Here is a 14985-nt window from a genome sequence, read left to right on the forward strand (position 1 = left end):
GACATGATTGCAACCCATTATCAAAAGAACAAAAGGCAGGCTTTGCTTTTCATAAAGGAAAGAGGAATATATAATTATGTGGGGGAGATCCTGTCATTTTGTTTTGTTCTTGCAATGAGTCGACATAAAAAGTGCAGATGCTCTTTCCCGGCGCAGTTGGTTCGATGCAAAGCTGAGAAAATTGTGTTTTTCTTCTTCCATAATAGCAGCATTATATCGAACGTTTATAGTTAATTGTTTCTTTCAGACTAGTAGCTTTATATTTTGATGTCTTGATGAAAACTGATGGCATGTTTTCTTTCAAAAAAAGCATGCTTTTTTTTGTTGCTGTATCTGCGTGTGCTTGCTACCCTTTTCCAAGGTGGAGAGGAAAGTATATAGTGGTGGGGAAGCCTTGAATTATTGAATAATTAAGCTAAAAAGGTACCGAAGCGTGCAAAAACCTAAGTTCTGTTCCTGTGGGGGACAAAATTAATGTTCTGGACATGATTGCAATGGCTTCGTTTTTCTCCTCTAATTCCTGGGGACTCAACTAGCTTTACCACATGTTCAAAAAGAAACCTGCCTTTGCCACCCTTTGATTTTCCAGTGGCATCAAAACATTGTTTAGTTTGAATAATTACATGGTAATTACCTTTTTGTTCTAAACTATCATCGAAGCAACCCAAACCAAAAGCAAATATAACCTCGTATTCACACACACATACATGCACTCTGACAAATTAAGAAATTAATCTTAATTAGAACCATGATTATGTATGCCTACATTAATGATTATGATTAGTACTTCTTTGTGTTGGTCGATCTAATAAAACTTGTTAAACATGTTAAAAAATGAACTTTGTACGATCCCTTTTTATTAGTATTGCTATGCTCTTAAAACACCACAGTTATTATTATTTTTTTAAAACTAAAAGAAGCATTTGATTAATTAAGTTTCATTATAATATTCTAAAAGCAGCACACAATTCTTGTAACTTTGGCACTTGTCTTTTATAAGATATCGCGTTTGAAATTTGGAATTTTTACTGAAAAGTAAAAATTTTAGAGTGTTAAACAAGAAGCTATAAATTAGAACAATAAATAATTTAAAACCATTTTTAGGGTTGGTTTAGTATTAGAGTTAAGAGTGGTTGAAACTATTTTTTATCCTAATTATAATTTTTAAAGTATTTGATTAATTAATAGACATTAAAGTTTTATATGTACCCCGCTAGAAGCTTACAAAAAAAACTATAATTTATACTTTTTTTTTAAATATAATTTTTTAAATTGCAATTACAAAAGATATCATAATACCAAAAACACTCTTCTCAAAGTTTTTTAATTTTTTTTATATTTTTAGATTGTTTTGATTTAATTATATCAAAAATAATTTTTTTTTTAAAAATAAATAAATAATTTTAATATATTTAAAATAAAAAAAAACATTGAAAAACATTATTTAACCAATAAAAAAACGTTGCCTTGGCTCCCTTTTTTCCAGTCAAGAGGGGCATAACGTTTAAGTTAAAGAAGGAAAGATGAGTCGTAACGCGCAATCGCTGAGGAATGTGTAAATGTAAGGAAAAAAAACTTTTTATGCCGAGGTGATTACTAAATTTCTTTCTAACGAAAATATTATCTTACGAGAAAGGAACCTTTTTCTGTCCTGCCGGGTGAATGGTTGGATCACAATTGGGAAAGACATCAGAGTAACGTAGAGAAACAGCTCAGGAAAAGGGAGAGAGTGCATAGCGAATTATCCCACAATAATTGCTTTGTTAAGTAGCAGTTTAGGGGTAAATGGGAGGCAATTATTGTGAACTTGATTGATTCATTAGGGTGTCTATTATGGACAGTGAATTATTCATAATATCGTGAAATCCTGGTGTGAAATTTAGCAATCATACAAGTAAAGAGACTGGTGCCGTGCCGGGCCGGGGAGGGGAACATCAGGTCAGGTCGATATCTTTGAGCAGGAAATGGTTGGGACAGGGCAAGACTGGTCGGGTCTAATCATTGCCTCGTGCATGCCATCTCGATATCTATTACATTCTTAAAGTATTTGCATGGAAATTAAAAAATGAAAGTATTTTGGTGGTGGAAAAAGCAAAAGCAAAATCAAAATCCAAATACCCTTAGTAGTAGTATATTGTTTTAAACTTGCTTTGATCTAAAAGATTTATAATAAAAAATCCAATAAGTATAAATTGAATTCTTGATTAGTAATTTACGATTTGAAATCTAATTCAAAAGGGGTTTTAAGTAATAAGAACACGTAGATGATTTTTAGTAATTCAAGACTCATTCAAATTTAGCTCAAAAAATCCAATCTCTTAGAACAAAACGCAAATGTAACTAAAATAATTGATACTGATCACTCCGATAATCTACAAATTAACCTTATATTAACCCACCCTTTTCTGGTCTTACAGTCATGTTTTTTTTTTTTTAATCTTTGTTTCACAATCCAAGAAGTCATATCACGCGCTCCACCCTCACAAGTGCTTCCAAGAGCAGACCCCACATTCCCTCGTGGGCAGAATTATTGCCCCCGATTCCAGGGCCCACCCACCACCCACACCACCCTTTTTGCCCCTGTCCCTCTCTCATCGACGCCTTTGCTTCCTCTGCTTCTGCTTATTTATTGGCTCTACGACTCCCTCCCCTCTTCATAACCATAATCCATCCCTTCTCTTTAGCTACTACCACTGCCTCTTTCCTCGTCTACTTTGAGCTTTCCAGTTCACTAGTACTAACAATATTATTCTCTCGCAGCACCCACAGGTATCATCCTACCTACAGTAAAATACATTACCTAATCATATATAATTATATTCTTTCTTGAATTAATCCCTCCCGCTCAAATATATATCTGCGGAGTAGGAGTACTATATTCTCCCTTAATTTCTAGCTAGCTTGCTAATGCTTATATAATTACCTTGACTATATAGATAGATAGATTCCTAGGATCGATTTATTCAGCAATATATAGAAGATGAGGATGATGATAGATTTGGGCAACCAAAGAGGTATGGTCCCTATAATGGACACCCCGACCTCCGTAGATTGTGGTAGGGAAGTGAGGTTCCGCAGGTCCTTCAGGTCTCTTGTGGAATGTATGGTCCCTGCCTGTTGTGGCTTTCAAGCATCCGCAGATTCCCTTGCCAGTGATACCGACGAACGATACACATCATCATCACCTTCCATCACCACCACCACCGTAACAGGCACCTTTTTCGGTTACAGGAAAGGTCGGGTGAGTTTTTGCCTCCAAGACGACACGCGTAGCTCTCCTCTCTTACTGCTAGAATTCGCAGTCCCCACAGCCTACCTTGCAAAGGAGATGCAGCACGGGTTGCTCCGCATAGCACTGGAGTGCTGCCACCCAAGGCAAAATGATTCCCAAAAGGAGCGCTGCTCTCTCCTTGAAGTGCCAGTTTGGTCCATGTACTGCAATGGAAGGAAGGTTGGTTTTGCTATTCGGAGGAAGATGAGTGTGAGCGATGTGGCTGTACTCAAACTCATGCAGTCTGTCTCAGTAGGTGCTGGTGTTTTGCCATTGGCAGCCGGGGAGGCAGGGGACCTCCTCATGTACTTGAGAGCCAGTTTCGATCGAGTTGTTGGCTCTGCTGATTCCGAGTCCTTTCACATGATTAATCCTGTTGGCAGTTCTGGACAAGAACTCTCTATATTTCTCCTGCGATCATGACAATAGAATCTATATATCCAGTATCAATTAATTTCTACCATGCATATTGGATTCTACTCTCCATATAGTGCATATAAATTATTATTATTATTTAGGATTTGTATTTCTGTAAATTATGATGATCAATTGCCTTAATGTAGTCCTTACTCGATTGGTAGCTAGCTAGCTCTAGTTAATTAGTTTATGCTGGAGGGAGTATCAACTGCACTGTACTGTGATATGTATAAACCTCTCGCTAATTAAATCCCATCCAGTTAGTGCACTAGCCGGTACCCTTTACTGCAACATTCCAAATCTACTCCATTTCGTTTCGATCATCTATAAATAGTCGCCTTCCTGTCTCTGATCGCCCCGCTGCTGATCCTACATCACTGACAGTAATTTTGCATCTTGCCATACCCCTCATTGTATAAACTGATAGGGTCTTGGTATTTTCCTGAATTACTAAGAATGAAGCTTGATTTTCCAGGGGTTCTGGAGCAATAATAAAGAACAAATGCCAGCACTTTTGAGCAATTCTATAGTTGGCTTTCGTTTTCCTTAACCAAATTGTTTAGATTGCAAGAAGTTAACAAACAAGCAATTGGATAACAGTTTAGCGGCGTGACAATTGCAATCTTCTCCTTTACCAATACAAGGCATTATTATGCTAAGCACGTACGTCTGGATGAACATGATTGAATGAGCAGGTTGCCTAACATGCATAATCCCTATCAATCTCCCACTGAGTCTCATTTCGAACGTTATGTGTGTGTGATTTGGATTGATAATTACTTGAGAGAAAGAGGTCGATTGCCAGGCTAGAACTTATGCAATCGATACATCGCTTGGGTTGGGCATGGCGTATGAAAACAAATAAAAAATGGAAGTTTGCTTCTTCTCCTTACAAAATATAGGTTGAAATTCGGAATTTCATTAATATTGAGCTACTGAGATACGAGATAAATTAAGGCCATCCATATGAATTAAGGATCGGGACAAAAGGAATGCTTGGGGTTTAGTGGACGGATTCATATCTATAATTAATGCGCTCCGGGTTCAATAGCCCTGTCCATGTAAGGACGATGAATCAAGCTTCCCACTGACTATTCTTTTGCCGTCTAGTGCGAAATTCTACGAACTAGAGCTGGCAGGGGAAGAAAATAAAAACAAATGGGAAAAAGAGACTAAACAAGGCTAGCGATGCACGCCCTATTTTGTAATTTAGCTCTGGAACAAGAAGATTTTATGGTCCAATTCATTATTCATCCTTGGATTGCTCGCACGAGATTTGTAAGGTGTAACTAACATGAGTAGAAGCTGAGTTGTCCCATGAAAAGCGTCGTCCCTGGCTTCTACTCCCTATCGATATACCAAGGAAAGAATCAATAGAGATGGATTTGCGTTACGTTGCAATGTGATTGACCGTTTGACTGAATACCACTTTAATTATCAAGTGGCTGGCTCTTTAGATCTGGGAGGGATGTTGTTGGTTGTTAGCTAGTGGAGTAGTGGTGGCTAGATGACGATGATGGTGAGTTCCAGCAAGGTTGTGGTTGTTTTTTCCGTGTCCCCTGCAGAAGACTCCTCCGATGGATCCTGGCACCATTCCACTGGTCAAAAAAATCGAAAAAGGGTGGATAAGATGGAAATATCATACGGACATGCACACGAGTGGTCATGGCGTGGTTTCCGACATGAGGGCTCCACGCCCTCCCGCCCATCTCATCTCACTGGAGAGTGAGTGACCTTTCTGGAATTGAATGGAAGCCCGGGCTCCAGAGATGTCCAGTACTCTAATCTGATGTATACTTGATAATGGGCTTAAAGCACCCTCTCAACTTCAAGGTCCTTACCAGTTTAAGGTTGGGCCTCTGCTTTCCTCCGACCCACTAGTAATCTAATCCATCTTGTCTCTTTGATTTTTTCATCAATGGGCTTGTGCTTACCTAGCCTTTGAAATATTGGGCCCTTGCATCTTTCTAAAGGTCCCCAGCCTAGACCAAAGCTATCTGTCCTTGCAAACATAAAATGAAAAATTAACAAACAACAAGTTATATAGCACGGGGGTGAATGGAATGGCATGGATCACTGCATGAAATATGAAAGGAACGGTTAATTTTGATGAGTAGTAGTGCAGTTAATATAGTTGAATGTTTTATTAATTATAAACCCCTTTGTCTCATTTCTTATTTTGATCTTTGTTAACAGAAGGTGTTGTTAGCAGAGGCAATCTACACCCCTGACTGCCTGGCTGCTAAACTTCTTAAGGACATCGACTTGCTTGGGTTCTAGACAATGCCTTGGTCATGCATGTGTGTAGAATAATTTTGTTGATAGAACGAAAGAAGAAAAGTGAGTAGCTCATGTGGTAGCAACCTCTTGTTCTTTGTAGTTTCTTGTAAATGATGCACATCAAATGCCAAAGCTTCCAAATGATACGAGCTTGTCCTTTAAACAATCTGAAACTGAAAGAGCAGAAACAACCGGTGGATGTTCCATATTTTGCTTTTCAATCCAGATGGTAGTGATTATCTTGTCTCGTTTTATTGGCTTTATAGCCTGTAGTGACATGTATGTTGAATCACCCTTTTTTTTTTTTTTTTTTTGTTATGTGTAATTGTATTAAAGGTAAAACTGTATAAAATATTTGGAGCAAACACCAAGAAGTACAAAGTTTCGTTACCCAGATCTAAATGACCTTAAGCAACATAAAACAAAGCAAAAGTTAAAGAAAACTCAAAACTCTAGAAAATAGATAGCCGAAGCAATAATATGATAACTAGTTAACTCGTTTATAAAAAACCTAGAATCGGACAACCGGTTATTCAAACAAAAAACCAAAAACCTGGGAACCAGTCGACTGGTTTATAAAAAACCCAGAATCAGTCAATCGGGTAAGCAACAACAACAAACCTAAAAATCAGAACTCGGGTAACAACAAAAGCAAAATACCTTATAACACTGGAAGACGCCAAATGGACTTGAGATTAAGAGGAATTTGATACCTTGGTTCTAACTCCACCAAACAAGACCAGACAAGCTCAAGAATCTCCTCACTAACATCCTGATGAGGTCAACAAAACTAGTGGAAGACATGGCTTATACCAGATGAGATAAATTGTGGCTGAGATGACTAACTGAGCAAATAGATAAATGAACTCCTTTTTCTTCCTTAAGTGTAAGGATGCCCATTGAAGTAAATATCACCATGTCATAGTAGGCTAACCCAGAAGGGTCCAATTCATAATAGCAATGTATAAGCTCCTGAGTCAATAAAATGACATCTGATATCCGTCTACCAGGAACAAAAGTAGTAAGAGTAGGACAAATTAGGAAAAATCCTTTTCAATCTACTCATAATGACTTTAAAGATGCATTTGTACATCATATTACAACATGAGATAGGTCTAAAGTCATTCATAGTGACAAGATTCTCAATCTTAAGAACGAGAACAATCCTAGTAGCATTAATACATCTAGGAATAACATAAGAAGGAAAGAAGTACCTCACAATAGCTAGCAATGAAGTCCTTACTAACAATGTCCCAACTTCTCTTGTAAAACAAAAAAGTATAACCATTTAAATCAGGAGCCTTTTCATCTAGGATGAAGAATAAAGTTTATTTGATCTCATCATCAATGATATCAGAATCCAAGATAGGCACCATGTCAAGAGGAGTCTTACTAGAAAAGTGCTTGGAGGCATACCCGATAAGAATGGACGAGTGAGAAAAGAGTAGACCTTGAAAGTAACGAACTGTCAACTGACCTAGGCCCTGCTGATCATGAACCTGAATTTTTGCCTCACCAGTCAACCCATGAATTTTGTTCTTAACCTATATGTGGAGTAATAACTTATGAAAGAACTTAGTGTTTTTGTCTTCCAAGTTTAGCCACTGAATTCTGGACCTCTGCTTGTAAAAAGCCTCCTCATCCTTACTTAATTGGAAAACTTCCTAATAAGTTCCCTCTCATCCTTCACATACTCCTCCGACTAAGGAAAACCATCAAGAAGGACTTGTGATATATCTCATTTCGCTTTTGCCTCCACCACACGGCTAGATATATGGCTAGTGTGATGGTGATGCAAGGACTTCAGCTTAGGCTTTAACAAATCCAATCTTTTAGTAAACTTGTACATAGGGTTTCCATCTACAGGGGTTTGCAAGGTATCCCCAACTAAATCCAAGAAATCATCCATGTCAGCCCATAGATTTAAGAACTTAAATGAAGTTTTGAACTTGGAAGGAGGAGGACCAAGTTGTACTATCATGACACTATGATCATAGGCATTTTTGGGTAAGAACACCAAGCATGTAGTCGGGCAAACAGAGAACCAAGTTGTGTTCCTGAATATTTAATCGAACTTCTCAAGAATAGTATTCCGACCATGTTGACTATTGTGCCAAGTGAACCTTAACCTTAAATAAAGAACTTTAAGTAGTTTCACTTCCCACTCATAACAACCAAAGTCATCCATATACCCATGCCAAGTAGGATCACCCTAGATTTATCCCTCTAACTCATAATTGCATTAAATTCACCCAATATGAGTCAAGGTTTAGATTGAAAGGCTAGTGCATGTTGTCTCAAGTAAGCCTAAAGATCTTGACAACCAATAGGAATGTTGAGACTATACATATAATTGACAACAAAATCATAGCCATCGACCAGACCTTACATGTGACAATTCATTGGAGAAAGGAGTGCAAGCAAGAGACATTATATACAATTGGATTCCATCTGATAAGAATACAACAACTAAAAGTATTAGAGATATTTGATATAAATGGCCAAGAAGATGGGTTTATAGAAGACTCAACTTTCCCCATCTGATTAGAGGTAACTTTAGTCTCCACCAAATGCTCAAACCATGTATGTTGAATCACCTATACATGTGCCATGATTTATCTACCTTGATTCATCCCGCTAGTGTTTTGCACATTGATATCATTATTGCTCTTGTTGTCAATGCATATTAGATGTGCTTGTGAGGTTTTCATGGCAGGCATATTTAGCATATGGGACGTATAATATCTGGTGAGAAGTGCTTCCATTTTGAAGGTCAAGAATGTTTACACCAATATACCTATAACTTTGTAGTCAGAAATCTTATTTTGTACCTGTTCTTGTGTCGTTGTATTCTCTTATTTCAGGCAGCATACAATGTGGGTGGACATTGCATGGACGCATGCATTATAAAAAGCTTCATCTTAGGAATTCTGTCACACTACTCATCCAATATGCCTTTCACTTTTAAATCCTAATAGAAGTTATATACTGATCACATCCAAGGATGTTCCTGCATATATAATAAGAGGGCGTACATGATTGTGTTGTGAACGAATACACAGAGAATTTATTGGACAATAAAATCCAAACATAATGGAAAACATCAGGTTCTATGTTGCTTGTTCCTCTGTGTTCTTACAGCTTTTGGTTTCTTAAGTTGGAAAAGTATCAGAGGCCAGAGGAATGATCAAAATGCCTTGGTTTAAAGGGCAGTAAGGCAACTTTAGGATGAAGGAGGGTGTTAAAGATGCGCTGTGATGCGATGCAAAGAGTATTGAAAAGCGATCAAGTTGATGACATTCTCAATGATAGGCTGAAGTGGAGGGCAAGTTGCACTGTATCATGATGTTTTTTTTTTCTATTTTCTGTTCAGCTACTGTCTATGGTGGTTAGGTTGATAACGTTTCGTTAAAATTTAAATCTAAGACTATAAAAAAGGTGTATTGAGTGTATGATCTGTTAATCCTATTACACATTACTTTGACGCCGCCTTAATAATGAGCCGAGTCATTGTATACAAGAAATAGAGCAAATCTATTCATAGAGTTATTCTACTTTCAAATAAGCAATTATGTTCTTTGAAATATTTTCATGCGTTATTTTCCTTTCTTAACCCTCGTGAATGCAGTGGCTAAAGGGAATTTTTTCTGCAGGAAGGAGATCTGAGACGCGGAGCATCAGACATGTACTATGTCTTGGAATACCCAGAGCCACTCGTTCATTTTGCGCTTTGTTAATTAGGGGGGCACCCAGCAGGATGAACATTCCTCTTCAAATTCTTTAAAATTCCTTAACTCCATTAATTATATATGTTGCATGCATTCAGTCTTGTATAAAGTGAACTTACAACTGGTTTCAAAATAAGTTTCGAGTTTACACGGAAAAGAATATCTTTCAGGAATTAAAGCGTTCTAAAGAAGAGTTCATTCAATCCAAGGTTAACGTGCACAAGGAGTCAAAGATTTTTCTACTGTCAATAGATACGAGAGGGGTGATTGTGATTGAGTTGATAAGTGAGTGTCTGACAGAAATGCAACTGAAGGCTATGAGAAAATGCATGAGGGGAAAGGTTAACGAATGCATCATCCAATGGTTGTCAAAGAGTACATCCTTTCGGTATGTGATCCATGGAGAATTAGCAAAAGGGAGAATAATGGTCTGATCTCATCCGAGGAACACTGTCCCAGCTGTATTTGTATCTCTGCAAATTCTCTCTCTCTTTTTCCCCCCTTGAACAAAATAATGAGCAAATGTTAAGAATGTTGTATAGAAACAAGTAGTACTAAACTATCTAATGAGATTGGAGAGGTTTTGTGAATCTACTACAACGTTAAAAGTTGTGGGATGTCCTAATGAGTAATTTGTTTATTTTAAAAAGACTTTGATAGGGGTGACTAGTGTAGTTATAACAAACTTTTGAAGTTATCCTAGAAATTTACCTTAATGATTAAAAAAACTGCTTGGTTATTTTCATTTATTTTTTTCGATGTAATTGAATCATTAATGATTTCAGGTGTCGCATGGATGGAACTTGCCTTCCAGACAGTTTTGTAGCTCTGATACTTATCTCTTGCCTCAAGGAGCCTCACCAGTGCTCATGCAAATTCCGTCATTCCCTTGCCTGCTGTATTGTTGTTGTTAGCACAAGCAGAAGGGAGATCTTTTTACTGGGAGAAGAACCTCCGCCTTGAATGGTATTCTTGGCCACCAGGTGTGAACAGTTTAAGATACTGGAGATCTTTTTATTATTTACATTATTCTGAAATGCCGATTTTCTTGCAAGTTCATTTTGCATCAAATTGCACTGCTATTAGTGGTGCTGTGGTACTAGAATTCCACAAGCCAGACGTTTTTACTTGATGGTTTTGTCAATAACTGCTAGCTATATCAATTTTGAAGATGCGCAGGTAAAATCTTTTAATGTCAAATCAAGAACTGTTGGTTACGATGACATAAAAGGCCAAGAAAAAACGTATGAAATGCATTATTGATGGGCTATATGATGGGTAGAGGGCCAAAAGTGCAGATGAAAATAGACACGGTTGGCTGTTGTGTATGTAGGGGGAGGTAGTCTTTAGCTTTTAGTTTGCATTTCTTCTTAAATAAAATTGCAAACCAACGCATCATGTGACCACTTCAAATGATTTGTCTTTTGATATAAATTTGAAGGCAAAAAGCTTTGATTTTGCAGTTTTACAATGTTACGATCAGCATTTTGGAATCTTCATCCATCATATCAATGTGGTTCAACCATTCTAGATAAGAAATTTGTTTAAACAATGACATGCATAGCATTCAAGATTTTGAACTGTCAAAAATTATACTCGTGCCCGCCCAAAAAAAAAAGGATCAGAAGGCCCAGGTAGATATTGATCTGGTCACTGGCTGCATATCTGGTGGTAGATGCATATTATTTCTGAGCTCTGATTAATTAATCATTAGTGGTGTTTAACAAACACACTCGTGGTTTTTTTTTGTATGGTTCACGTTTGTACAGAAATGAGACCTGCGGAACTCTTCGTTCAAATGCATTTGCTTGCAAGACATTCAGAAGCTGGGTTTAAATCTCCATCCAGGGTGGAATTCTGTCAAAGCCAACTTAAATGGGTTCTCCGGGCAATCCATGCAAATCCTTCTTCTTTGAGCTATTGGAAAATTTTGCATAAGCTTACGGAATGAGTTCCATGCTCAAAGATGCTAGTTTGGAAAGGATGGTGCAGAGGCAAAATCCTGCATTGTATGGCTTAGAAGAACTTGTTTCACCCTCCGGTTTTTATATATATATATATGATTTACCAGCATTAGTCGAATAGTCTGTAAATTATAGTATCATGTTGTATCCTACTGGTTAAAAAACCTAACGATTGTAATGTACTTACAGCATGCTAGAACCTCAAGGTTGGGTTTTACTCATTGGAGTAGCTCAAGAGGAGAAATTGCACGGTTGTAAATTATGTTAACTAACAACTGCAATGTGTTATTATACTATGTTCCTTTAAAACCTGGAATTCCCTTGTTCATGGCCAAAAGCATAACTGGCAGGAGTAGATGTTGGTAACTGGTATCCTTAGGAAAATTTTACACGGGTTGTAAGCTCGAGAAATCAAGTAGAATAAGAAGACAGTGACAATGACACTCTTGGGAACATGTTGTGTTAAGAAAGTACATTTCAGGTGTCCAGTTGCATGTCTGATAAAATGTAATAGCTAATGCCAACAACATTGGCATGTCTGAGAAAACGTAATGGCTTCACTGATATGTGAGAAGTAGCCTTGTGCTCTATCTACCTGCTATTTCATGTTCTTAATACTGATGTGAATTCAAACGTGCTATTATTTATCTACCTGCCACTGTCTATAGACCTAGATCGATTGAGCTCATCGGATGGATCCCAGTCCAACGAAGACGAGAGGATCTTGGACAACATCATGAAAACTTGAGGCATTGAAGGTCGTGTATTGAGATCATGCTCGACACAGCTTTTAGCCAGTTGGGCCATTGAGAAAGCTAGATCCAAGGGGTACTCGTCTCTTAGGCAAGGGTCCAGGAAGGCAGAGAGTTTCTCTCTCACATTGTCCCCCTCAAGCACACGCATTATCATTACAGAGAGCAAGTCGTCTCCTGCAATCTTGTCAATAGCTGTAGCAGCTGCTTCCTTCCCAGATAAGAGCTCCAACATCACAACCCCGAAAGCAAAAACATCTAATTTCGGGGTGATAACTCCATTCTCGATGTACTCGGGGGCCAAATAACCTTGAGTGCCTACCACATGTCTTGTCAGTTGCAGTCCACCATCTTGGCCATTTTCCAGTGTTCTTGCCAAGCCGAAATTAGCAACCTTGGCTCTCAAGTTGGCATCCAAAAGAATGTTGCTGGTCTTCAAGTTCTTATGGATATAGGACGGGTTGGTGTAGTTGTGAAGGTAATTGAGGGCATCAGCCACATCGTAGGCAATCCGAACTCTCTGCTTCCAAGCAAGAATTCGGTATATGTTGTTAGAGTGAAGCCAATCAGTGAGAGAGCCATTGTCGGCGTACTCATAAACAAGGTAAGTGTTGCCCTCATGTAAGCAGAAACCAGAGAGCCTGACGACGTTGGAGTGATTGATCATCTTCAAAATGTTGATCTCGCTGGAGACATCTCCTTTCACAACCTTGACTGCGGCTGTGTCACCCTTGAAAGATCCCCTATAAACCGAGCCCTTGATCAGATTAGCTTGGGCGAAGTACCCGGTGGCCACTTGTAAGTCCTCGTATTTGTAGACAGTCAAGGACTCAATAGCATATCGGGCGTCATGAGAAGAGAGAGACCAAGATTTGTTGTTGGAGACTGGGAGTACAGTGAAATCAGTAGAGACTGATGGCAGCGTTTCGGGTTCTGAAGTGGAGACAGGCTTCTGTTGCTTACGAGATTTGCGGTGCCAAAACAGAAATCCAAACGCAGCAAATAAAAGAATGAGGAAAGCAGCTCCTATCCCAACACCCACATACAAGGCTTTGTGATCGGAAGAGCCCCCAACGGAAACATTGGGAGTCTGCGGAGATGGTGCGGCAGGCGGAGGGGCTGCCGATGGCTGTTCAATTTTGGTGGGCTCAGTGGGCAGAGGAACCAGAATCGGAGTGAAGGGGAAAATGATATTGGAGGAAGACAGCTTGTTTGCATCAAGTACCCTCTGCTTGTCAACGCCAAACAGCTGGGCAATGGAAGAGATGGAATCGCCCCAAGTGACCATGTAGGTGAGCAAGTGGTTGATCCCTGAAGCATTCTGGTTGGAAGTTGGGCAAGCACACCTCAGGGGTATTTGGAGAGTGAGACCGAGTGACAGATTCCGATCGCCGTAGGGATTCTGAGACATCAAGGACTGGCATGTGGTGAGGCCTTGGTAGGTGTTGTTGGCCACGCTGAAGTAGGTTTCGGATTTGTCCTTGAGCTGATAGGTGGAATTGTGCTGGTAATATTGACGGGCATAACAGGAGCAGTTGACTGGAACCACGACCTGGGTGTTGGTGGGAATAGTGGCAGTGTCAGAGGAGAGGTTATTGATGGAGGCGATGCGAGTGGCGGATTGTGGGACGCCTAAGAGATAGGCAATAAGGACAGGAGAATTGTAGGGAGGCATAGATCGGAAGGTGAGGTAGGATTGGCATGATGATTGAACTCCGTTGCACAGAAATCCCTTGGTCGTTTCATTGAAGGCATTGTTGTAGCAGTCCAGTTGGTGGTTGGCTACATAGGTTTGTTGCCCTTGTACCAGTGCTGGTGAGAGCAGCAGCACCACATACAGATACAGTAGAAGAAAGTCCATGGAACAGGAGCTCAGGTGAGGGATGGATGGATCAAGCAACTCAAGATCTGTTAATTCACTAATTAATCAGTTCTGTGGTTGAATAATAAATATATGGTTAACAAGGGGGTGGAGGATGTTGATTGGATCCGGGTGGAAAGAATTAGTTTCAGCGAGAAGATAATTTTTTTCTTTGGTTTTGGTTTTGACTATGGATATCGATTCCGAGAACATGGAAAGCAAGGAAGGGGAGTGGATGATAGGCATAGCAGTCGTGGGCGTGGGTTTTGGTCTTAAACTGTCATTGTCTTGAATTGATTTAACAATGGGGGGAGGGAGAGAGAGAGAGAGGGCTTGGAAATTAGGGATCAACAGGCAAGTCAATAATATAAACGCGTTAGCTATTGCTGCTGCTATTATGAATGATTCCGTAGTTTGACCCACCACCCTTCTTTCCTGTCAAACAAAATATTTCCAAGTCCTCGGAGAATTTGCTAAACCTTAACACGCAATAAACTTCTTTTCTTCTTAACTTTCATGTAAGGTTAATCAAAACGAATTGTCTTCTTCTTTATTTTATTTTTTTAAATTAAATTTTTTGTTGTTATCAAATTTTATCCATATTATTTAATATCTATTTATTTTATATAAATAATTTATAAAATTATATATTTTTTAATTTCATCAATTTTTATCTTTATTATTTTAATTATTATTTATTTTATTTAAAATA

At 38.7% G+C, this 14985-nt stretch overlaps 2 protein-coding genes across 2 annotated transcripts; one reads left to right on the forward strand and one right to left on the reverse strand.

Annotated features, from left to right (window-relative positions):
- Positions 1 to 2639: 2639 nt before the first annotated feature.
- Positions 2640 to 3959, forward strand: LOC7479120 (protein MIZU-KUSSEI 1). The gene has a single exon (XM_002306976.4). The coding sequence runs from the start codon at positions 2981 to 2983 to the stop codon at positions 3692 to 3694; it is 714 nt and encodes a 237-aa protein (XP_002307012.1). The 5' UTR covers positions 2640 to 2980; the 3' UTR covers positions 3695 to 3959.
- An 8096-nt stretch (positions 3960 to 12055) lies between these two features.
- On the reverse strand, positions 12056 to 14618 carry LOC7479122 (protein LYK5). The gene has a single exon (XM_002307794.4). The coding sequence runs from the start codon at positions 14271 to 14273 to the stop codon at positions 12309 to 12311; it is 1965 nt and encodes a 654-aa protein (XP_002307830.3). The 5' UTR covers positions 14274 to 14618; the 3' UTR covers positions 12056 to 12308.
- Between the last annotated feature and the right edge of the window lie 367 nt (positions 14619 to 14985).

This window comes from Populus trichocarpa, chromosome 5 (genome assembly GCF_000002775.5).
Source record: "Populus trichocarpa isolate Nisqually-1 chromosome 5, P.trichocarpa_v4.1, whole genome shotgun sequence".
Lineage (NCBI taxonomy): Eukaryota > Viridiplantae > Streptophyta > Magnoliopsida > Malpighiales > Salicaceae > Populus > Populus trichocarpa.